At 41.9% G+C, this 24,867-nt stretch overlaps 1 protein-coding gene across 2 annotated transcripts in view; it reads left to right on the top strand.

The window, feature by feature from the left end:
- The window catches only part of GPAT3 (glycerol-3-phosphate acyltransferase 3), a 117,548-nt gene that overhangs the window by 29,790 nt on the left and 62,891 nt on the right, over nt 1-24,867 (top strand). The window contains exon 2 of one of the 2 annotated variants that reach the window (XM_073600277.1): nt 222-288. The exons of the other annotated variant lie outside the window; for it this stretch is intronic. Coding sequence (XP_073456378.1) covers nt 222-288 — 67 coding nt within the window. The remainder of the gene's footprint in view (nt 1-221; nt 289-24,867) is intronic. 2 annotated transcript variants of the gene reach the window in all.

Genomic DNA, 24,867 nt, shown 5'->3' with positions numbered 1-24,867 from the left:
GCCCCCAGCAAGCAGGGAGGCGGGTGGGTAGCCAGTAGGGGACCCCAGAAGAGGAGGATCAGGACTGCTCTGTGCAAAACCATTCTGCAGGTAGGAATGACATGTTTGTTAGTTTTATTAGGTATATAAAGTTTTAAAATTGAATGCTGTGTTCATTTTTATGGTATTTTTTTACATAATGGGTTTGCAGAGTTTTTGAATGTCCTCATTTGTATTTTTAGTGGGCAACGTTGCGTATTCAGAGAGGGTTTCAGGAACAAAAGAAGCTTCGAATGAGTGCATCTAATGGTAAAAATTATTGCGTTTTTTTTTTTTTTTTTTTGTTTTTTTTAAGAATTATTGCACGTTACTTGTCATGTGAACATATATATAGATAATAAAGGAAAAGACGCATACACAATATTAGCTTTAAAATAAAGCTTTAATGTGGGTCTTTAATAGTTACATACTGTAGTTGCATAGTAGGTGAGGTTGAAAAAAGACACAAGTCCATCAAGTCCAACCTATGTGTGTGATTATATGTCAGTATTACATTGTATATCCCTGTATGTTGTGGTCGTTTGGGTGCTTATCTAATAGTTTTTTAAAACTATCGATGCCCCCTGCTGAGACCACCATCTGTGGAAGGGAATTCCACATCCTTGCCGCTCTCACAGTAAAGAACCCTCTACACAGTTTAAGGTTAAACCTCTTTTCTTCTAATTTTAATGAGTGGCCACATGTCTTAACCCTTTGCCGACCAGCGCACGACGATATAAGTCAGAACAATGGCACGGCTGGGCAAATGGGCGCACAGGTACGTCCCCTTTAAGATGCGGCATTGTGGGCGCGCCTGCCGCGAGCTCCATGACCACGGATCCCGCAGACTCTATCCGCCGGGTGCCCGCGATCGTGTCACAGAGCGGAAGAACTGGGAGATGCCTATGTAAACAAGGCTTTTCCCCGTTCTGCCTAGTGACATGAGAGAGATCACTTCTCCCTGTCATGTGAGTAGTAGCCCATCCCCTCTACAGTTAGAATCACTCCCTAGGACACACTTAACCCCTTGATCGCCCCCTAGTGTTTAACCCCTTCCCTGCTAGTGTCATTTATACAGTAATCGGTGCATTTTTATAGCACCGATCGCTGTATAAATGACAATGGTCCCAAAATAGTGTCAAAAGTGTTTGCTGTGTCCGCCATAATGTCGAAGTCATAACAACCGCTGATCGCCGCCATTACGAATAAGAAAAAAAAATGTGTATGTATGTATGTGTATATATATATATATATATATATATATATATATATATATATATATATATATATATATATATATATATATATATATATATATATATATATATTGTGACTGCGACGTTATGGCGGACATATCGGACATTTTTGGGACCATTTATACAGCGATCAGTGCAATTAAAAATGCATTGATTACTGTGTAAATGACACTGGCAGTGAAGGGGTTAACCACTAGGGGGCGGGGAGGGGTTAAATGTGTCCTAGGGGAGTGATTTCTAACTGTCAGGGGGATGGGCTGGTGTGTGACGTCACTGATCTCTGCTCCCAATAATAGGGAGCAGAGATCGAGTGACACTTGTCACTAGGCAGAACGGGGAGATGCTGTTTACATCAGCATCTCCCCGTTCGTCCTCTCCGTGAGGCGATCGCGGGTATCCCCGCGGCGATAGAGTCCGTGGGACCCGCGACCCGACTCACGGAGCTCCAGACCGGCGCGCGTGCGCGCCACCGGCGGCGCACACGCAATGGCACGGCGGGGAATTCAAATAGACGTACAGGTACGCCCATTTGCCCTGCCGTGCCATTCTGCCGACGTACATCGGCGTGCGCCGGTCGGGAACCGGTTAAAGCGACGCAGTGTCGAATCGCAAAAACTGCTCTGTCAGGAAGGGGGTAAATCCTGAATTGGTTAAACTCCCTTCTGCGGAAGTTTTAGCCCTATTGTGGGGTCACCAGTATATTTGTAAATTGAAATGATATCCCCTCTCAAGCATCTCTTCTCCAGAGAGAATAAGTTCAGTGCTTGTAACCTTTCTAATATCCCCAGACCCTTTATTAGCTTTGTTGCTCTTCTCTGTATTCTCTCCATTTTCAGTACATCCTTCCTGAGGACTGGTGCCCAGAACTGGACAGCATACTCCAGGTGAGGATGGAACAGAATCTTGTAGAGTGGGAGAATTATCGCTTTATCCCAAAGTTATTCCCCTTTTTAATGCATGCCAATATTCTGTTTGCTTTGTTAGCAGCAGCTTGGCATTGCATGCCATTGCTGAGCCTATCATCTACTAGGACCCCATTGCTAAGGCCTTTAGAGAGTATTATGCGGACCTTTACAATGTTAAAAACAACTTATCCTCTCTACCTCAAAAAGAGAGGAGAAACCGCATGCTTTCTTACTTGAGAGAAGCTAACCTACCTAAATTGCCCATAACTGTCCTTAAAGAAATGGAAGAGGATTTCTCAGTTGAGGAATTCCAGGCAGCATTAAAATCTTCCCCATCCGGTAAAGCTCCTGGCCCTGATAGGTTCACTATTTTATACTACAAAACATTCAGCGACATTTTGCTCCCTCGCCTCTCCGCTTATGCAAATTCTATCTCTCACTCTTCAGATCTTCGCCCAGAATCTCTCTCCACTCATATCACTGTCATTCCTAAACCTGATAAGGATCCTACCCTATGCAATAGTTTCAAGCCAATATCATTAATAAACGTTGACATTAAATTACTTGCCAAAGTAATGACAAGTCGCTTGTTACCTCTACTACCCAGCTGGATATCAGCGGACCAATCAGGTTTCATACCCAATAGAGAAGCAAAAGACACCTCCCTTCGTGCAATCTCCCTAATCCAATATGTCCAGAGATGCGCCCAGCCCACCCTACTCCTTTCCACTGACGCTGAGAAAGCTATTGATAGGGTGGACTGGGAATATCTTAAGATGACCTTAAGACACTTTGGGCTGGGACCTAAAATGTTTCATCGAATTTCATCCCTCTATTCTAATCCCACAGCACAAATTAGGATTAATGGAATGTTGAGTGACCCTTTCGTCTTACATAATGGAACCAGGCAGGGCTGCCCCTTTTCACCTTTTCTCTTTGCTATTACCTTAGAACCCTTCCTAGCTACAATTTGGCATAATGTTAATATCAAAGGCATACAAATAGGCAAAAGATCCCATAAATACGCAGCATATGCTGATGATGTACTATTTTTTATTCGACAGCCACGCATCTCAATTCCAAATTTTAATGGCTGCATTCAACACTTTTCACTCAATCTCTAACTTTTAAAATAAATTTATCCAAATCCGAAATTTTAAACATTAATATCCCCAAGTCCGAGGCACTTTCCCTTAAACCTCTTTTTCCCTTTAAATGGGAAACGAAATGCAGGAAGTACCTAGGTATTTATCTTACCTCTAATCCCTATTCTCTTTTTCGACATAATTATATCCCCTTGCTAAATAGGATTAGAGATGACTTACGTAAATGGTCCAATCTATCACACACTTGGCTGGGGAAAGTAAATATAATTAAAATGAACATATTACCCAGCATCCTTTTTGTTTTTCAAATGTTCCCATTAGGTGTACCAGTAGGGTTCTTTACTATATTACAAACCATGATCTCCAGATTTATTTGGAAGAACAGTCATTTCAGAATATCTAGAGGGCTATTGTTTTGCGCCAAATGCTCAGGAGGTCTGGCACTTCCTAATTTTAAGGCATATTATCAAGCGGTTATTCTTTCCAGATTGGCTGATTGGAAATATGCTCTCAACTCGAAATTGTGGGTACAACTCGAATATTTCTTAAGTGGAATAGATCTCTCAATAGCCCCCTGGATACCCCGTTCTTGCAGGAATCTAGCCCGAACTACCTCAGCTCTAATCATATCCTCCATAGATATATGGGACGCACTACACAAAAAATTCTCATGGAATTATGATTCCCCTCTATTACCTCTCCTCAACCATAAATATTTTTTACCGGGTTTACTGGACCCAGGTTTTAAATCATGGGGATCAGAAGAATCTCTCCTATTACATCATGTTCTCTGTGGCAACACACTTAAACCATTACATATGATCCTTGCCCCTAAACCTACCACATTTCTGGATAGATGGAGATATCACCAACTACAACATTTCTTAAGTTCCCTTCCTAATCCGCTTAGAGGTATTAGTGATTTACATGCTATAGAGGAAATTTTTTACCCTAAAGATCCCCCTCTACATGGTATTTCTCTATTTTACAAAGCTCTCATTGCTCTTCAAAATCCCGACTTTCCACCTTTCCTGGCTAAATGGGAGTCTGATTTAGATTCCTTCCTCACTATAGGATCCTTCAATTATCCCATACTTCCTCCCTGGCCTTAAGAATGTCTGAGGTCAACTATAAATTGCTTACTAGGTGGCACTACACCCCAGCTAGACTACACCAAATGTTCCCAGCCAGCTCCCCATTATGCTGGAGGAACTGTGGGAGTAAAGCTACTCACGCACACGTCTGGTGGTTTTGCCCACTCATTCGACCTTTTTGGGATGCCATTCGTAGTCTGATATTACAGATTTCGGATATCAATGTACCCAATGACCCATGGGTTATCCTCTTCCATTCTACAAAAACTCCCATAAGAATATATAAACGTTTAATTATTCCTCACTTAATAAACACTGCCAAAGCTTTAATTCCTACTTTATGGGGCCAACCAACAATCCCTTCTATATAAGTTTGGCTACAAATGGTCGATAAAGTACACCTTATGGAGAGTATTACCCACAGCATTAGAGGTACTTCCAAGAAACATTCTCTAACCTGGGATTCTTGGATAAAATTTCAGTCCACTTCCACCTATAAGGACCTCTTAATGCAAACCCCTTAAATCTATAGACTAAGCTTAGCCATTTCAATCTCAATGTCTCATCTCTTTTCAATTTAAAGACATGCATGCCAACAACACCCCCTCCCTTCCCTTCCCATCCTCTGTTCTCTTACCTTTTCCACTTTCCTTTTTCCCATCTATACTCTTCCTATCATCTAACTTTCCCATCTCCTCCTTTGCTGCTCTCTCATTCCTCACTCTATTTTAACCAAACCAAAGTTTTTTTCTTAATTATGCTTTGTTTTCAAGGGCTCACATAATGTGAATCCATTGTATACTTAGATGATACAATAGCACTTTATATAACTTTATAACCATTTATTGGATTATTGGTTTATAGCTACTTGGTGTAATATATGTGTATTGAAACTTATGTTATTTTATTTCCAAGAATGTATCTATTTTGAGACATATGTATATCTTTGCTCTATTTTATTTAATAAAAATTTATTAAACAAAAAAAAAAAAAATCTACTAGGACCCCCAGGTCCTTTTCCATCCTAGATTCCCCCAGAGGTTCTCCCCCGAGTGAGTAGATTTCATTCATATTTTTGCTACCCAAATGCATTATTTTACATTTTTCCACATTAAACCTCATTTGCCATGTAGTTGCCCACCCCATTAATTTGTTCAGATCTTCTTGCAATGTTTCCACATCCTGCGGAGAAGTTGCCCTGCTTAGCTTGGTATCGTCCACAAATACAGAGATTGAACTGTTTACCCCATCCTCCAGGTCGTTTATGAACAAATTAAATAGGATTGGTTCCAGCACAGAACCCTGGGGGACTCCATTTTCCACCCCTGACCATTCCAAGTACTCCCCATCCATCACCACCCTCTGAACTCGCCCTTGTAGCCAGTTTTTAATCCATGTATTCACCCTATTGTCCATGCAAATGGACCTTACTTTGTACAGTAAACGTTTTATGGGGAACTGTGTCAAATGCTTTTGCAAAATCTAGAAACACAACGTCTACAGGGCTTCCTTTAGAAGGCAGCTTGCCTCCTTATAGAAGGTTGATAGATTGGTTTGGCAAGAACAATTCTTCATGAATCCATGCTGATTACTGCTAATGATACAGTTTTTTCATTACTAAAATCTTGTATATAGTCCTTTATCCCTTCCAAGAGCTTGCATACTATTGATGTTAAGCTAACTGGTCTGTAATTCCCAGGGATGTATTTTGGCCATTTTTTAAATATTGGTGCTACATTGGCTTTTCTCCGATCACCTGGTACCATTCCAGTCAGTAGACTGTCAGTAATTTTTCCACGTCTATTTCTAATTCTGTCCTCTTTTAAAGGTAGAGGGGAGGAATCAAACAAGACCACCCAATAAATAAATTAAAGAAAAGAGGGACATTAGGGCCACACACAGGGCCCAGGGACTTTAACGGTGCTCGATAAGCAGAGTGAAAATTAATAAGATAAAAAAATATATATTTTATTGAAAAATCTTTAAAAGGAACAGACATGAGACAAAACACTAATAAATGTTTACAGAGCAATTTTTATAGCTAAATGATAGAGGTTGATACCACTTTCTCAACATGTTTTGCTTTCTTAAGCTTCTTCAGGAGATACAGGGTGGCATCTGATCAACTATAGAATAAGAAATAAGACCTAAAAACTCATGTCTAGAAATATATTGTAATCATCATATTAAGTTCAATTGGTAAGCAGGTACAGCAATACAAAACATTTTCAGATATAAGTCATTGTAAGGGTAAATATTACTGCATAGTATGTCAACAGGATTGCAAACAGAGAATAGTAATCTGTGTTAGAAACAGTAATAACGAATAATCACAAAAAAAAAAAAAAAAAAAAACACACACCAAGAAAATCCACCTTACCTGTATCATAAAAGCTAAAAATAGCCATAGGTATATATTAAAAACTTGAAATTGTGCACAGAAGAGTTATGCCGTCCAGCCCATGACTCACTGGCAAAGCATGCAGAGAGGGGCAAAAAAGCTCAAAATGTAGAGTAGATGAAACTCTCTAGAAAGAGACAAAATCAAATACATAGGTGTCAGAAAAACGGTGAGCAAAGGATTGAATATTGCCAAAGCAAAATGTTAGTAATAAGCCACCCTGGGGTGGTGTAAGTTCAAAACAATTAGTGAAAAGATACCTCATCATGTGAGTAGAATCAATCAGATAGCAAAGTCACATCCGAAGGATGGTTTAAAGCAACTGGCCTTTTTAGGTGAAGGGTTCTTTGAATGCAGCAGGATGCAAGCAACAACTTGGCAGGATATAAAACGAGGACCCCACATAAATCTTGCGGGTCACATGGCCTAAGAATTTGCTGTGTTTCTTATAGCTGAGAACCTATGAATTTAAGATGGAATAAACAAAATATAATTTTTCAAGTCTATGGGAAAAAATATACTAATGGGAAAAGTAAAAATAATGGCAAATCCATGGTCACAATAGGATAAGAAACTTGTAAAAAATCACCGATTGTAGAGAAGAACGCAAAGATAGTCCACCAAAGAGACCACAGCGTTGTCTGCCTGAGAGCATCGGAGGGGAATGACAGAGGGTGGCGGGGATGCCCCCGCTTTATAACCCTCTCCAGCGTGATGGCGTCTGACTCGCCGTCACGCTGCAGACCGTAAACAGGAGGGCCGCGCATGTGCACGCATCCAGACTGCAGGGCGGCGGCGACGTCAGTGACGCAGAAGCGTTCACTGGCTCGCGGCCATTTTGGAAAGTCTGGTGCCCATAGCTAGGCACAAAAGGAGCCCTTGGAGGGGAACCAAGGGGGGCAGTGATGCCTATCTAGTTCCTGAAGTGGAAGGAGCCTGAAAAATAATAGAGCTGGGGAGCGTGAGCCGACAGCGGTCCTCATGAGAAGGGCAACAAAGCAGTTGGAATATTGATTAAAAACCATGCTGCTGAGTGCCCCGGGTGTCCGTACATGCCATAAGCATTGGAGGACAGGCTGGAAAGGCAAACAATGGCACAAATGTTTGAAAAAAGAAGAAATGTATAAAATGTAAAAAATAATATCAATATCAAATATTAGTAATTAATTATAGCCTACTAAGGTGTAAGATGAGTGGTGGTATGGGAAAAAAAAAGAAAAAAAAACACACATTGAGGAAATATGGAAAAATAGATCAAATTGATAATTAAAGGAAGGGTTTAAAGCTTAGAACATCGTTTAAACCAGGATATTTAAGGGCATTTAAGGCAAAAATCCACCTGGTCTCTCGCTGCAATAGGACCCTATCGTAGTCTCCACCTCTTTCATTTGCTGGGGCATATTCAAGGGCAAAAAAAGTGCATTTTTTTTTATCATCAAATTGATGACAGAGACCTATATGGCGACTGATGGGGGTTTCCATCTTTTTCTTTGTGACTAAAGAGACATGATCTCTAATTCGGTGAAAAAAGGGACGTTTCGTTTTCCCCACATAAAAAGCATTGCACTTGCATATCATTAAATAGACCACGCCGATGGATTGGCAGGTGGCTAGGAAGTTTGGATTGTAGAGTTGTCCGTTGGGGAGAGCGATGTTGCGTGATGCATAGATATATCTGCAGAAGTCACACTTGTGACAAGGTCTAGTCCCCTTAGCATTGGTATTGTTTTTAGATAGAGGGGCATAATGGCTGTGGACGATATGGTCCCTAATTGAGCGAGAGCGTCTGTATGTAATTTCCGGGTGGTCTTTTAAGTGTTTGGATACGTTGGGATCTCCCATCAGTACATACCAATGTTTCTGTAAGAGATCCCGTACCTGCTGGTGTTGTCCAGAAAAAGTAGTGATTAATCTTAAACCGGGATCCGGTTTGGGAGTGGCTCGGCCATGGATGAGATGGATACGGTCCTGTTTTTTGGCCCTTAAATAGGCTCTTTTAAGGCATTTGTTACTATAGCCACGCATTCTGAGACGATCTCTTAATGCTTTGGCCTCAGATTCAAAGTGAGCATTTTCACTACAATTTCTTCTTATCCTCAAATATTGACCATACGGGACGTTGTTTATCATGGAAAATGGATGTGAGCTGGTGGCATGCAGGAGAGAATTTCCCGCTGAGGGCTTCCGAAAGAGTTGTCCCTAGTCAGGGTCTGCATGTCGTCCCTGAAAAACACATTTTGCTCCCACTCCCCCAGGTACAGGTTCGTGTAAGAGGGGGCATGTTTGGTCCCCATAGCGACCCCCTGCACCTGGAGGTAGTGGGAGCTTGCAAACATAAATGTTGTTTGTCAAGATGAACCTCAATGAACCCATTATAGGCCGGAGATACATCAGTGTTTTGGGAGATGAAGCCCTCCACAACTGCCACCCCCAAATTATGGGGGATGGAGTTGTAGAGGGCCTCCACATCTAGGGTCACAAGTCATGATTCCTCAGAGATGGCTAAGCCATCCAGTGTTCTGAGACGATCACTAGTATATTGTAGGTACGATGTCAGACCCTCAACACGGTGTCTGAGTTAATTGTCCACCAGTAGGCTGGCATTTTCGGTTAAGGATCCGTTTCCGGATACTATCGGACGACCTGGGGGATTCAGTAGATCCTTGTGGATCTTGGGGAGGACATACAGTGTGGGAATGCGGGGGCAGGGGACATTGAGAAAGTCCCATGTTTGTTTTGTGATTAAGCCTTGATGATGGGCAGTCCCAATCAGTTGTCTGTAGTGGATAGTCATATTGTTGACATGAGCTGCAGATACTTTTTTGTACCAGTCGTGATTTTGTAAAAGGCGCCAGACCATAGACCCGTATTGGTCGGTGGTCATCACTACTAGGTTGCCTCCCTTGTCTGAGGGTTTTAACAACCAGACGGGGGTCCGATTGTAATTACTTCAGAGCCACTTTCTGTTGACATGTAAGGTTGGACTGTGCTAGGCCCCTCCATTTGGTCTTACAGATGTCGTCTGTAACCTGTTGGGTAAAAGCCCAAACGTTGGGATTACCCTGTAGTGTGGGAAAAGTTTTTTGGATTTAGATTTGTACTCCCTGGGGGAGGGGAATGCCCCAGGGAGAGGAGCAGAAGATGGGGGGGGCACTAAGTCCCTCCTGATCTAATGTATGGGCTTCCAAGAGTTCCGTTTCGTCAATGATGTCATCCAAAGTTATATTTTTCCACGGGGATTCCTCGGGGTGACGCTAGAATGGGTTGTTTAGATTTGTCATACAGGATGCGAAGTATTAGCTTGCGAGCAAATAGGTTGAGATCTTTTATAAGTTCAAACTGATCAATTTTCTATGTCGGGCAAAAGGTTAATCCTAGTTCCAAGACAGAAACTTGATCAGTACTCAGGGGGACAGAAGATAAATTAATTACCTAAAATTTTTCACCTGTTTCTGAAGTAATGACTCCGCATTGGTCATCTTTTTTTGGATCGTGCACCGGTTGTGTAAAGATCGGAGCCGGACGAAAAAGTAATTATGTCATTGACACTACTTGTGATGCTGATGTTTGGGATGGTGGAAAAGCCAAATGAATGTTAGAGGTAGTGTCCTGGTGACCCGGTGCGTGAGAGGCTGTAGTGGCTCTTGTGTGAATTGGTGCCTGATTTAGTGTTTTGGTGACGCTTACTTGGCCCAGTTAGCTTAACTCTTCTGTGCACAATTTCAAGTTTTTAACATATACCTACGGCTATTTTTAGCTTTTCTGATACGGCTAAGGTGGATTTTCTTGGTGTGTGTTGTTTTTTTTTTTTTTTTGTGATTATTCATTATTACTGTTTCTAACACAGATTACTATTCTCTGTTTGCAATCCTGTTGACATACTATGCAGTAATATTTACCCTTACAATGACTTATATCTGAAAATGTTTTGTATTGCTGTACCTGCTTACCAATTGAACTTAATATGATGATTACAATATATTTCTAGACATGAGTTTTTATGTCTTATTTCTTATTCTATAGTTGGTCAGATGCCACCCTGTATCTCCTGAAGAAGCTTAAGAAAGCGAAACATGTTGAAAAAGTGGTATCAACCTCTATCATTTTAGCTATCAAAATTGCTCTGTAAACATTTATTAGTGTTTTGTCTCATGTCTAAGAAGAATAAATTCAATACCTTCGCCATCTCCCCATCTTTTGTAACCAGATTTCCTTCCTCGTTCTTTACTGGACCAATATGGTCTGTCCTCCCTTTTTTACGGTTTATATACTTTAAGAATTTCTTGAGATTTTTTTTTTGCTCTCCTCCTCTGTGTCTTTCGTGTTCTATCTTAGCTGCCCTAATTGCACCCTTAAATTTCTTGTTGCATTCTTTGTAAAGTCTGAATGCTGATGATCTCTCAGCCTTGTATTTTTTGAAGGCCTTCTCCTTTGCTTTTATATGCATTTTTACATTGGAGTTAAACCATCCAGGACTTTTGTTCGCTCTTTTAAATTTATTTCCCAATGGGATGCACTGGCTAATGGCCTTATTTAATATGCTCTTGAAGCAAACCCATCTCTCCTCCGTGTTCTTTGTTCCTAAGATTTTATCCCAATTTATATCTTCTAGCAAGGTTCGTAGTTTAGGGAAGTTGGCTCTTTTGAAATTCAGTGTTTTTGTATTCCCCTTATATTTCCTAATTGTGATCACTGTTTCCTAAATTGCCCCTTATTTCCACATCCGTGATCAGGTCTGTATTGTTGGTAATCAGTAGGTCTAGTAACGCTTTGTTTCTAGTTGGTGCGTCTACCATCTGACCCATGAAATTGTCCTGCAAGACATTTAGGAACTTCCTTCCGCCCAATCTGTCTGGATAAGTAAAATCCCCCATTGTGATGACACTTCCCATCCTTGCTGCTAATCCATATTGTGGGGGTTAGGGTGGCTATAGCATACTCCCAGTATTATTTTCCCCTTAGTTTCATCCCTTTTGGAGCTCTACCCATAAGGATTCCACTTCCTCCCTAGCTCCCTTAGTGATGTCATCTCTCACATCAACTTGTACATTATTCTTGATATACATGCATACTGCTCCCCCTTTTTTTTTCCTCTCTATCCCTGTGATAAAGGGAATACCCTTGAATGGTTGCCAGCCAATTGTGAGAGCTGTTGAACCAAGTTTCTGAAATTCCCACAAAATCTAAATCCTCCTTGTACAACAGTATCTCTAGTTCTTGTCCGCCAGACCCTGGCATTGGCGAACATGCCACGTAGTTTAGACCGGTCGCATACTGTCCCCTTATTGGGTGTTCCGAGATTGCAAATCGGACTTGTTACTATACTTGCCTCTGGTTTATTGTGCTTTAGTCAACCTACCACTAATGCCCCCAATACTACCCTCTGTAATATGTTCTGCGCTAACTATCTCTGGACCCTACCCCCATCGCCTAGTTTAAAAGCCCCTCTAACTTTTCTGACATCTTCACTCCCAGCAGATCTGCACCCTGCTCATTTAAATGCAGTACGTCTCTTCTATAGAACTGGGCCCGACTGAGAAGTCGGCCCAGTTCTCCAGGAACCCAAACCCCCTCCTCACTACACCAGCTCCTCAGCCACTTGTTTACTTCCCTAATCTCCCTCTGCCTTTCTGATGTGGCTTGAGATACCGGTAGTATTTCTGAGAATACCTTGGAGGGCCTTTTCCTCAGTTTAGCTCCTAAGTCCCTAAAATCGTTCTTTAGGACACTCCATCTTCCTCTGACTTTGATGTCATTGATGTCAAAGTGCACCATGACAGCCAATACTTCTCCAGCCCCTCCCAGTAATCTGTCCACCAGATCCGTGATGTGCAGAACCCGAGCGCCCGGTAGACAGCATACAGTTCAGCGCTTCAGGTCTTTGTCACAGATTGTACTCTCTGTCCTTCTAAGAAGTGAGTCCTCTACCACCAGAATCTGTCTTTCCTTTCCCTTCGCTCCCCCCACACTCTCACTGGAGAAGTTCTTCCCCTGGCAGCTAGGGGAGTCCCTCAGCTCCAGCAGTGCTGGTCCCTGACTGGTTTCACCAATGTCACTCAATAGAGCGTATGTATTAGGATGTTCGAGCCCATGATCTGCCTCCCTGGCACTTCCCCTCCAACCTTCCTAACTGTCACCCATCTTCTATTTTCTAGAGACTGCACCTCTGTCTCCACCCACCTCTGTGCTGGCCCCTGCCAGCACCTGCCGGGTATGTTCGCGGCTCTTCTTTAGTATGGAGGGTCCTCTCAGTGCTGACAGTTGCTTCCTTAGATTCAGAACCTGGGCTTCCAGGGAAACAATGTGCTTACATTTTGCACAACAGTCTTCGCCCTCGATCAGATGATCAAGGAACGCATACATGCTGCAAGATGTACACCGAGTCGCATCTCCACACCTGCTGAGCATCGTACTTACTAATTTAATGAGGATTGGGGATTATACCCCCTCCAAATTAACTAACCACTAGCTTCCCGACTAGACACTAATACTCAACAATACCCGGGCGCTCACAGCCCACGTGTACTCATGTGCTGTTCATTTCGAATTGAAATTCGACTGAAATTTTCGCTATTCAGAGATTCAAATATAACCGTTCCGAAATTCTAATTTCAAAAGAATAGAATAGGATAGAAAATAAAAAAATGCACTAGAAAAGAAAGGAATAGACTAAAAAAAAAAAAATATATATATATAATAAAATAGAACAGAATAGAAAAAATAGCACAAAATATGGCCGTCTTTCGAAATTCTAATTTTGAACACCAGCTATTAACAATCAATTCGGATCCATTGGATATTTTCAATTCAATTTGAATACTTCTAATCCATTATTATAAAAATTAAAATCCGGTCAAAAACAAACAAAGAGAAACTATTTTCGTTACAAATGCAACAAAACAAAATTTGTAACTTAACTAATTTGATCCGAAACACATCTTTTCATTCTGCACGTCTATTGATTTCTCTTAAGTCAATGAAGCTGAACAGAAGAGATATAAAGGTGTATGACTAGATTAAGGGCTCATTTACACTTGCTTCGGCTTCAACACACATTAATGGCTAGTTTATACTTGCTTCAAAAAAAGGCTTTAGACAGGCTTTGTTAAAGCTTTCTGAATGCTAGTCAGAGTCCCTGTCACTAAATAAAATGGTTAGCTTACATTCCTGTTTATACCTGCTTTTGCTTTGCTTCGGCTTCGCTTCAAAAATTATACCCCATTTAGCTTCAGTGGTGCTTCAAAGCGTCTTCAAAGCCTCCATAGAAGCCTATGGCAAAGCTCGGTCAAAGCCTCAAGCAAAAGCAAGGTGTAAACAGGGCTTTGACTGGCATTGAGAGAGCTTTAATAAAGTGTTTCTGAAGCCCTAACAGTCTTCCTGTGGCTGTAATTCCAGATGGTCTACTGAGCCAAAAACTGATAAGACCGCTAAGGTTTGTACTTCTGAATTAGGTTTGTATTGGGCCTCCAGAATAATTGTGTACAGTAGCATAAAACAATTATTTCAGAATATAAAAAATATTATAGTCGTTGTTATTCTTGCTACTTCAACACTTTTTGTCAACTAAACGGCAATGTTTAGCACTTACTTGCTATGGTGGTGTGTGGGTTTAGAATTTAGACCAGGGGTCTCCAAACCTTTCAAACAAAGGGGGGCCAGTCTTTTGTCCTTCAGATTTACGGGGGGCCGGGTTGTTTTCAGAGAGTGCGGAAAATGTAAACAAGGCCTCAGGGTTTGTGGTCACTAGGAGGTGTAACGTCCCATCATTGGTATCGGTGGAAGAAACAGTGCCCCATTGCTGGTGTCAGTGGGAAGAAAATTTCCTCCTTTCATTGGGGGTAATAGTTCCCCAAGGGCCGCGTTCGACCCTCGGGCCACAGTTTGGAGACCCCTGATTTGGACCAAGGCTTTGAGATGCCCTACTCAAGAAAGACTTGTGAAAAATAAAAGTATGTATTCTTAACTCAGAACTTGACCTGGAACTATGGGATTTGTAGTGTGCATAGAGCAGTGCACTTGACCACAAATAGCGTGAGCTACTTGTTCCAAACAAATGGCAATGCGTGAGAAAAGGAGAGGTTTGGGAGCTCACAGAGGACATTACATGGAGACGGAATAACATGGTAAGAATCTATTTTAATGAAAAATAGATTACTGTACAGGGCCATTAATTGGTTATTATCTACGGATTATTTTGGGAGAACCAGATATTGTTTAGTAGTGCGTTTCCTGCACTGCTGCGTTTTTCTGGCAGTTTATACCCTCAGCCCTGGTCCCTAGTTGTGTACTATGGACTATGCTGACAGGGGTGACCTGGAGTTCAGGGGATTACCTCTGTTTGCATCTCCCTCCTCTCCCGCAGTGTCAAGGCTTTACTGGGACCAGAAACCGCCGATATAAATTCCATTGTAGTGTCTTCAGTTTGTTTGTGAAACCTAGTACGGCATAAGCACACGTGTAGATAGCTTTTCTGTAAGAACCTTTGTATTTCAAAGAAAACGAATTCCGTAATCTAAGCCGTGTAAACAATGGGATCAAGCAAGAAGTGTAATTAATTGTATGCATTCAAGCTTCATCCTGTAGAGTAGTTTTTATAACATTTTAGCTGTGTTTGGATTGGCGAGATGCTCTAAACTTCCCTGCAAACTGCAGCTTCCTAGGCTGGGCATGAAAACTAAAACTTTGTGATATTTCACACTTTCCAGAACAGTTTTATCCACATGATCCCTTTGCTTGGCTGCGTAGTTTCAATTATTTTGAAAAGGAGCAGGTACTTCTTTTGGTGCAGCATTGCGCTTTTGACCCTATAGACTTCAATGGAAGCTCAAAAAAATGCTTTAGAAAGGCATGTACATGGGTTTTCGGTAGGGTTTTCTGTTTAACAACCAGTCTTTTCCTTAGGCATAATAACACATCAAAAATATGTATAAAAACCTGCTACAAAAGCACACTGAAAAATGCATGATTCCGCAGCAGCACTAGTTTGAACCTAGGCTAAGTCTGGCCATAGATGCCTCTGCTTCTTTTTCTTTTTCATACAGAAAGCTGATTGAAAAAACTATTGGATTCGCCAATCCACGCCATTGAGGTAGATGAAGGTATCCTTCCCACTGTGCTATTATATTTTGACAGTGGTACTCCTTCGGTGTCAGGATACGATCAGCTGCTGCAGCCAGCTGATGGAGAAAAAATTTTCAACAGTTCGACAGAAGTTGATTACCACATTACACATGCATTGTTGTTTGGTGTTTAACGTATAGCTAAAGGCAAAACTTTTTTTTTTTTTTTTTTTTTTTTGAGTGGAGATGGACTAGAACCCCTGTCAGGTTTTATAGCTGTCTGTGCCCCAGTTGGGGAGATTCATCCTCTCTATTTGTCCTGTTTACCATTGATGAAAGTGAATATAAATAAAATTCCCAAATTTTGGCTTGTCCCCAGAAAAGTAATAGAGGGGAAACCTTCCAATGGGGACACTAGTTCTGGTGATCTCCAAGGATTTCCCTTATTTGCAGGGATTTCCTCTCGCTTCCTGTTTGGCTATGGGACAGGAGGTGATAGGAAATCTCCCCTATGGGACACAGATGGCGGAAAAAGATCTGACAGGAGTTATAACCTTTCCTTTATTCAAAATTAAAAAAAAAGTTTTGCTTATAGTTCTACTTTAAGTAATTTTGTCCTTTCCTCACTCGGTAGCAAGAGGATTCTCTGTCAGGGGTCTCCAAACTTTCAAAACAAAGTGTCAGTTCAAACCATAGGGGAGCCAGGCTGTGACCAGTGGGGGTAGAAAACCCCATAGCATCAGTGGGAGTAAACCATGCCATAGGCTTGGTGGTCAATGGGAGTAAAAAAAATGACCTCATTGGTGTCAGTGGGAGACATGACGCCCCATAATTTGTGTCAGTGGGAGAATTAGTTCCCCATCTCTGATGTCAGTGGAAGGAATAGTTTTGGATTAAAGCTTTCTACGATCTATAGGATGTCATTTGGATCGAGTCACTGTTTCCTAAGCTACTAGTTAGGGGATGTCAAACTCCTTTTCCTCGTGTACTGCATCAGCAGTATGGTTGCCCTGAAAGGGCCGGTTGTATCTGGGTTACGCTATGTGCAGAGTTCAGGAGTGCATTGGGTGCAGGGTTCAGGGGTCTGCTATGTACAGAATGCAGGGTTTATAGGTGATTTACGTACACAATGCAAGTGTAGCACCCTCTACCTTAGGTAGGTGGTAGGTGTAGCTTTTGTGTAAGCTGCCAGCACAGGTAAATTTAGACAAGCCTATGCTGGAAGCTAGGCCTGTTTGTTTTGATCTGGGGAAGGGGAGTGGTTTAGTATAGCAGTAGGTGACTGACATGTGCTTCAGCTCTTGGGCGCCTCCTCTGTTTCCAGGGAGAAGATTCTGGAAAGGAGGCAGAGCAGAGAGCTGGAGTGACATGGGGTGCATGTGGGAGCTCTGACCAATCCCCAACTAGGATTGACAGGGGGCAGGCCTCCTATATATGCCCATGGTCTGCCTGCTGGGGGAGGAGTTGTCAGCTGGATGATGGAGTGTTAGACTGTCATGTCTGAGGGAACCCCCTTTCTTGGGGGGGGGGGGGGGGTGTACCTCAGGCGGGGAGCTGGGAGGGAGCCTCTCTTTACACGGTAAAAGAGGTGTTCTGCAACAGGAGCTGGAAGAGACAGTTGGGAACATGTCCGGAGGAAGTCATTCAGGAGGGATACAGGCTGGGGGTTAGTGAGTGGAAAGCACAGTGGAAAGCTCTGGAAGGGACATGCCAGGAGTTGGATTTAGAGCCAGAGGGAGAGACTTGTGGGTGATGTGTCAAGGTGCTGCAGCCAGGAGGGTAGGGCAGGATTTGCAGTTGGACTTGCTGGGATCAGTAGTCCAAGTGCATTTATTCTCAATCAAATCTGTTGCTACCACAAAGGGGTAATGCAGACCCTTGCCTGCAAAGGGCTATCAAGAAAAGACACTAGGACTTATTCAGAGTGAGGCCTAGTCATATGCTAATAGTGTGACAGGAGGCTAAATTTGGACAGTGAAGCAAGTGCTCCAAAGTAGTGTGCTGGAGGAGAGGTAAAGTTAGTGCTCCAAAGTAGTGTGCTGGAGGAAGTGTGCTGAGGAAAAGACTGTCAAGTTTAGAGTCAACCACCTTTAAAGTCTATAAAGAACTATTCATCTGATGCGCATCCCATGTCCCTTTTCTCCAACCAAGTTAATCCCCTAATAAAAACAAGCAAGAGACTGTTCATTGACTGAGGAAGTGTGCCTAATGTATGTCTGACCAGCAGGGTGAAATGTGTGGACGGTGTAACACGTAGCAACCCCATGGGGGCGCCGCTACACAGAGTTCAGGGGTGGGCTGTGTAAAAAGGGCAGGACTTAGAGGAGCACTAGGTACAGAGTGCAGGGTTCAGGGGTGTGCTTCAAAGTTGTCCCTTGTAAACACAGCAGGCTTCTGTTTTTACAAGTGACAGCGGGTGAGAGGTGGAGAAATGGGGTTCAACCACATTGGCTGCAAAACTGGGTGTGAGGGCCACATGACAAGGCCTGGAAGACTTGATTCGACCCCTAGGCCTCGTGTTTGACCTATGTGTACTACATTGTCAATTAAGCTATTTTACTACAACTGAATCAATTATAGAGATCACACTTTCAGTGTTTAAATTACTAAAGCTGAACATTGATCCTTAGATTGACTTCTGTAAAAGCAAGAACATCTATAGATGGATCAAAATTCATCCGGCCCTTGCTGAACAGGCCAAATTTTGATCCATCTATGGGCAGCTTTAGGCCCCTCTCACATGGGGCTGTCAGTTTTCACTACTCCGCTTGCTCAGCGGGGATCACTCTGTTGATCCCTGCTGAGCAGGTGGATGACAAGTCTGTCTCTGCACTCTGTGCAGGGACGGACCTGTCAGAGAGTCCGCTCTCCCCTATGGGGGATCGGATGATTACGGACTGCCTGTCCGTTTTCATCCGATCTGCCAGGTGAATGGAAAATAGGACATCCATCTGTCTATATTTTGCGGATCGGATGTTGGCGGACATGTCGCCCCTAACATCCAACGCTCCATAGAGCTGGTGAGCATTCAGATCCGCCTGAAAAAACTGACAGGCGGATCTGAACTGTCCCCATGTGTGAAAGGGGCTTTAGAGTTGACCACCACACATATAAAAGTAAATGACTATATGTAATGCGGATGCATTCCCTCCCCAAGTGAATAAAGAAAGGGAAGGTCACTGCTCAGTCAAAGGTCACATAGTTAAGTACTGATGCATATTGTGCAATATTTACATTTTTATTGATTAGATAAGTAAACTGCAGTATCACAACAGTGGATTCTAGAATGTCTGTAGACAGCTCTTGAGATCAGGATGACTAGCAAAGCAGAATCCCTGAACAGCCAATCATATCAGATCAGGGACAAGTATGACTGTGTTCACTGGTAGGTTACAAAGTCCTCAAACCTCAGTGTACTTCAAAAGGTAGTGATAGTGCATGTGATGATCACGTTTGCAAATGAATGTGGCTAGAGATGTAATTCCAGTCCACCAAATCTTGAAATATTTTTTTACGTAGCCATGTTCCTTCTCTAGCGTTGGTCTCAGTATATTTGCAGGGATCTGGCAGGTTGGGCCAATGGGCATTAAAGCTTTCTTTTGATCCTTATATTAAACTAACAGGCACTTTAACCCTTGCATACATTTATACCATAACTCTGCTCTAATTATACTTCACATTGGCTCCCATTTACACTGACCTTTGTCTATATACAGTACATTCGTCTGACCTCCCCCCTTCTATTTCCAGTTACAGTGGTATGTGCCAAAACCTAACCATATAAAGAAGGGCAGCACTATCAAACATGATATCAATAAATTACTTCCTCCTGTGTATAAAAAAAAAAAATCTGATAATGATTTTGGACATAAAAATATGTTCTCAAATGTCTATACATCAATGTATTCATTCTATTTCACAAATATTAAAGTGTAAAAAACAAAAACAAAAATTCCCACGTGCTGTGATATCCAGATCATACTCGCTTCCATATAGTTCACTGCAAATCACTCCATCCATCACCTTGCGGTTGCTCTCGCCTTAATACATTGACATGTATGTTAGAGACTCTTGGCAAAATGAGCTTTTCCCCTCTAAAGGGTTTAAATTATACCATCCACCTTTCCGCCTCCGAATTTTCTTTCCAGATACCGTACTTAATACAATGACCTGTATATTATTGAGGGCAAAACGATTTTTTAATTTTTCTTTAGGGGTTAAATTGTACTATCCACCTTTCCTTCTCTGTATTTTCTTTTTCAGGTACTGCCACTCAAAGCAAAACATACAAGACAAATTTATCCTATGTAGCACATACATGTGTGTGTTTTTTTCTGTCTTTTATGTCTGCGAGTGATAGTACCTGGAAAGGAAAGTACAGGAGAAAGGTGGATATTAGTATTTCACCCCTAAAGCTGGCCATAGACGGAGTGATTCTCTTTCCTTCAAAGAGAATTGAAGGAAGGTTGATTCCCTCATCAACGCAGCAGACAGTGCTGACAGGTGAGTCCCTCCTGTGTCCCCGCTGGGAGAACACATTGATTACTGCTAGCCGCTAGCAATAATTGTATGTAAAATCTGGCAGGCTGGTTGTACCCACGTTGATTAGTCAATCAACTTGGGTACATTCAGCCTGCTCATGCAAGGTTTCAATCTTGGCTTGTCCCTGCTGAACTGGCCAAGATTCCAGATTTGAGAAAAAGGGTTGTTTTTTCCTCTATAATAATACAGTTCATTGTATTTAAGGTGAGAAAATTACCTGGATGGAGAGTGACCACAGGGTGACGGATGGAGTAATCGGCGCTTTATTATATGGAAGCTTGTATGATCTGAATATCGCAGCACGGAAGGACTTTTCGGCACAATTTTATTTATACTGCTGAAATGGAAGAAGGAACACATTAGTGTATAGACATTTGAGAACAAATGTTTAATGCCCAATGCCATTACTAGAAGAATGCTTCTTTTATATGCAGGATAATTGTATTTATTTATTGATATTTTCATGTTTGCAGCGCTACCAAACAGTTGACTTTATTTACATGTGTGGAAAGGACATACAAGTGTGGGAAAGCTGCTTAGACAAAATAAGAATTGGCTGAGCAGCTCAGGAGTTTTGCATAATTTATTTTGTTTACGTGCCAAAACTGTCCGTCCTGGGAAGAGCACAGATTTCCGTGATGAGCCTTGCAGACACACGTTAGTCACACTGTTAGAGACTCTTGCCATTGAATATTTATAGCTCAGTCCCGTAGATTGGTAAATTGTGGCTACCAGCTTCTGCTGCACTATCTCTTACCATAGCTGTGCTGGACTTTTTGTCTAATGGACCTACCACATGCTCACTACATATTGGCCACAGGTTGTACAGTACTTCATGGAATTGCTAAAAAGATGCGTTTTCTAATATCTCCTTAAACCCACCTACTTGGACTAGTGCTTCATCTAGGCCCAACAATATTAGAAAAGAACGCTCATTTGGTTACTCTACTTTCACATTCACATTCACAAACACCCCTACGTTCTCTTTCTGGAAGCAGCTCAGTAGCACAAACCTTCCACCTTATTAAGTCACCAAAAGCAGTCCAGATATGGGTATGTGACTTCTGTACAGCTACATGTCTGTACTGTGAATATCCTAATTTCAGGTGTCCTGTGATGGTTGTGCACTCATCCTCGCCCTACACAGAGATTTACCAGCTTGCAGTACAACAATCTAAGTGCCAGCCGAGTTAGGCCTCCTTCGCACGGGGTGCATCATGTGTTTACCCACACACTGGTTGCGTTTTAATCTATGTACAAGCACAGAAGTCCTTTTAGGAGCAGTGGTTGTGTCCGTGCAGCTGCTGCATCCCAATTGACATCAATGGGACTCCCTGCACAGGGAAGCGCAGAAAACCTGTGCATGCCTGTGCGGGTAAACGTGGCCCTCACATAGGGCATGCCTTGATGCACACCATGTGAATGAGGCCTTAAAGTGGTTGTCACTAGGGATTGTTGACTTCAGTTTATCCTTTACACACGAATAGTCAGCTGTCATCACGTGTTTAAGTGTTTAAAAAGTTGAGAAGTTAAAGTGTATGTTACCCTAAATATATATTTTTCCCTGTGTGTGTTCACAAATGCGTATTTTACAAATCATAATCTCTATCATTTGCATCCTAGTTTCATATTAAAAATGAAGAGCTTACTAAACTTAGGTGGACCCCCGCTTTATCTATCGTTTTTTTTTTTTTTTTTGAGTTCATTCACAAACTTTTCTTCTCAGCATTACATACTCACATATTGTGTGTAATATGTCCGCCTGTGTCAGATTTCGTTGGAAAGAATAACTTATATTATTCACTGCATGCGGTATCCATCTTCATTGTGGGCATTTGAAGCCCACAAGCATTTATTTCCTGGATGTGGTGAATGCTGTGCTCCCAGCATTCACCGCTCGTTCCCGCACATGCTCAGTGGCATCCTGGGAAGCCTGAGACTAGCTCCCAGGAGTCTGGGAGAGGCTAGAAACACGCCTACTCCCACGGGAGGAGAACCAGGAAGTGCAAAGAAGAATAGAAAAATAAAAGGTAATTACGGCGATTTAAAATTTTTTTAAACAGCATGTCCGCATCTAGGCAAGGAAGAGAATACATACAGATATTGTTCAAAATTTGGGTGGAACCCCGCTTTAAGAAAATACTCATATGGTAGAATGCAACTTCCGAAGTGATGTAATGTGTTGTGTTGTTGTATTTTCTTTCGTTCCTGAGCATGTTTGATCTTGCTGTTAAGATTTTTTTTATTTTCTGGATAAATACTGAAAAATTTTCCAGTTTTGTTCCTTTGGATAATTTTGGATGAACTGTCGATCGGCTCTCGAAAGCTGTGTACTAATGATCAGATTATCGTATGATCGTTTCGAAAGTGGTATTTTTTGTCCGATTTTTCTGGTCGTGTGGACTAGACTTCAGGCTGAACAGACTATGAAATACAGACACACTGTGGGGCGATTTGCTAAAACTAGAGAGTGCAAAATCTGATGCAGCTGTGCATGGTAGCCAATCAGCTTCTAACTTCAGATTGTTCAATTAAGCTTTGACAAGCAAAAATGGAAGCTGATTGGTTTCTATGCAAAGCTGCACCCGATTTTGCAATCTCCAGTTTTAGTAAATCAACCTACTGTCCAGAGTGACTGAAGATATGCGTATGCTCAGCATAAAAAAATTGAAATTTCTTCTCCCTCCCTGATAGCAATGGGACTGTATGCTTGCATTTGCGCAGTTTATCACACCTATCACAAGCTATTTTGTTAGGCAAATTACAAGGGCTGTAACGAAAGTAATGCAATAGTGGGCCTAACTTTATTATAAATGAAAACAAAGTAGGCGCTATACACTCTAAATCACATATTTACATACAATTATTGCGTGAAAAAAATAACATAATTGAAAGTGCTTACATTTTTGTGCTCCACAAAATAAGTGCACTGAAATGTATAAATTTGTGCTTCTCTTGAACAATTTATCAAACACTTATTTCTCCACCCCTGGGTCAAATTATGAGCCACTGTACAAAAACATGGCAACCGCCCCAACTTATGACTAGCCTTTGCAGCAAGGTGCACATGGAAGGACAGTGCACATCGCAAACCAACAAAATATTTCCCAGAACACTTGCCAGCCTGCAAAATACCCTACTTGGCCCTGTCTAACAGTTTGCGTTAAAAACAGAGGGATCTGTTTGCACACATTTGCAAATACATGCATAAGCCACAGTGCCCACATCAAGGGACCTTGTTTTGCAGACTGTTTGGTAAGTGTGCTGGGAAATCTTTTGTTTGCAAACTATGATCCACCAGTGAATCCAACCACAAGTGCTCACTTACCAGACAGCGATGATCCCTGAATAAATAAGCAGGTCAGTATGCTCTCTCTTTCATTGGAAGGGACGGATCACTTCATTCCACTCCACTGACACGATGCTGAATTACCAGGGATTAAAATTTTCACCTTTGTTCCACATCAACCAAGAACTTACAAAACCAATAGATTCTCATAGTGCAGTATATTATTAAATATTATGATCACCTTAAAACATTATGAATGCCACTCACATTTGTGCCTTTAACTGGCACCAGAACAATCAGCCCACAATGTGCGTGTAAGAAGCGCCGCCGCTCCGCTCTCACCTGGAACCAACCTGTCCTCCAAAAGCCGGAACTTGTGTAACTGAAACTGACATGGCTTGAACCGGAAGTGACATACCTGTTTCATCTTTGACATCCTCAGGAAGCTTCCTGAGCTGAGACTCAATAATTGTATGTAAATTCTAGATTGTAAGCTCTAACGAGCAGGGCCCTCTGATTCCTCCTGTATTAAATTATATTGTAACTGTACGGTCTGCCCTCATGTTGTAAAGCAGTGCGCAAACTTTTGGCGCTATATAAAGCCTGTATAATAATGGAAATGTAACTATATAGAGTGCCTACTTTGCTTTAATTTATAGTTTGTGCTAGAGTATGTGGGGACACATTTAAAGGGGCAGCTGACACTGTACTATTTGTTGGGGAAAAATTTAAGTTTATGGAAGGACAACTTTTTTTTTTTCATTGACTTACATAAGTTGTTCAGATTTCACATGTTAGAGTAACTATTTCTCTATACAAAGATACAACTTGAGCATAGCCTCCATCACTAGCGATGCATTTGCATCCTCGTTGACCCCAACTCTTGAATCCTCTTAGAAAAAAATTCAGGTGTGCATTGTACCCATTTCTTCACAGCTACTTTTACCTCATCTGTGTCATCAAATTGTTCACAAAAACTATCCTTCACTAGATTGAGCAAGTGGAAGTCAGATTGGGCAAAATCTGAACTGTACGGTGGATGGGGGACCACTAACTAGCCAAATTTGCCGATCGCTTGATTTTTTGCCAGAGATGTGTGTGGTCGCACAGCGTCATGGTGAATGTGGATCGTTTTCAGATTCTTGTGCTGTCTCTTCCTTCTAAAGGCTTTTCTAAGCTTCTTACGTGTCTTGGTGT

Source organism: Aquarana catesbeiana, linkage group LG01 (genome assembly GCF_042186555.1).
Source record: "Aquarana catesbeiana isolate 2022-GZ linkage group LG01, ASM4218655v1, whole genome shotgun sequence".
NCBI classification, from domain to species: Eukaryota; Metazoa; Chordata; class Amphibia; order Anura; family Ranidae; genus Aquarana; species Aquarana catesbeiana.
Note: the sequence above shows the minus strand (reverse complement) of the source record. Positions and strands in the feature narration are given on the sequence as shown.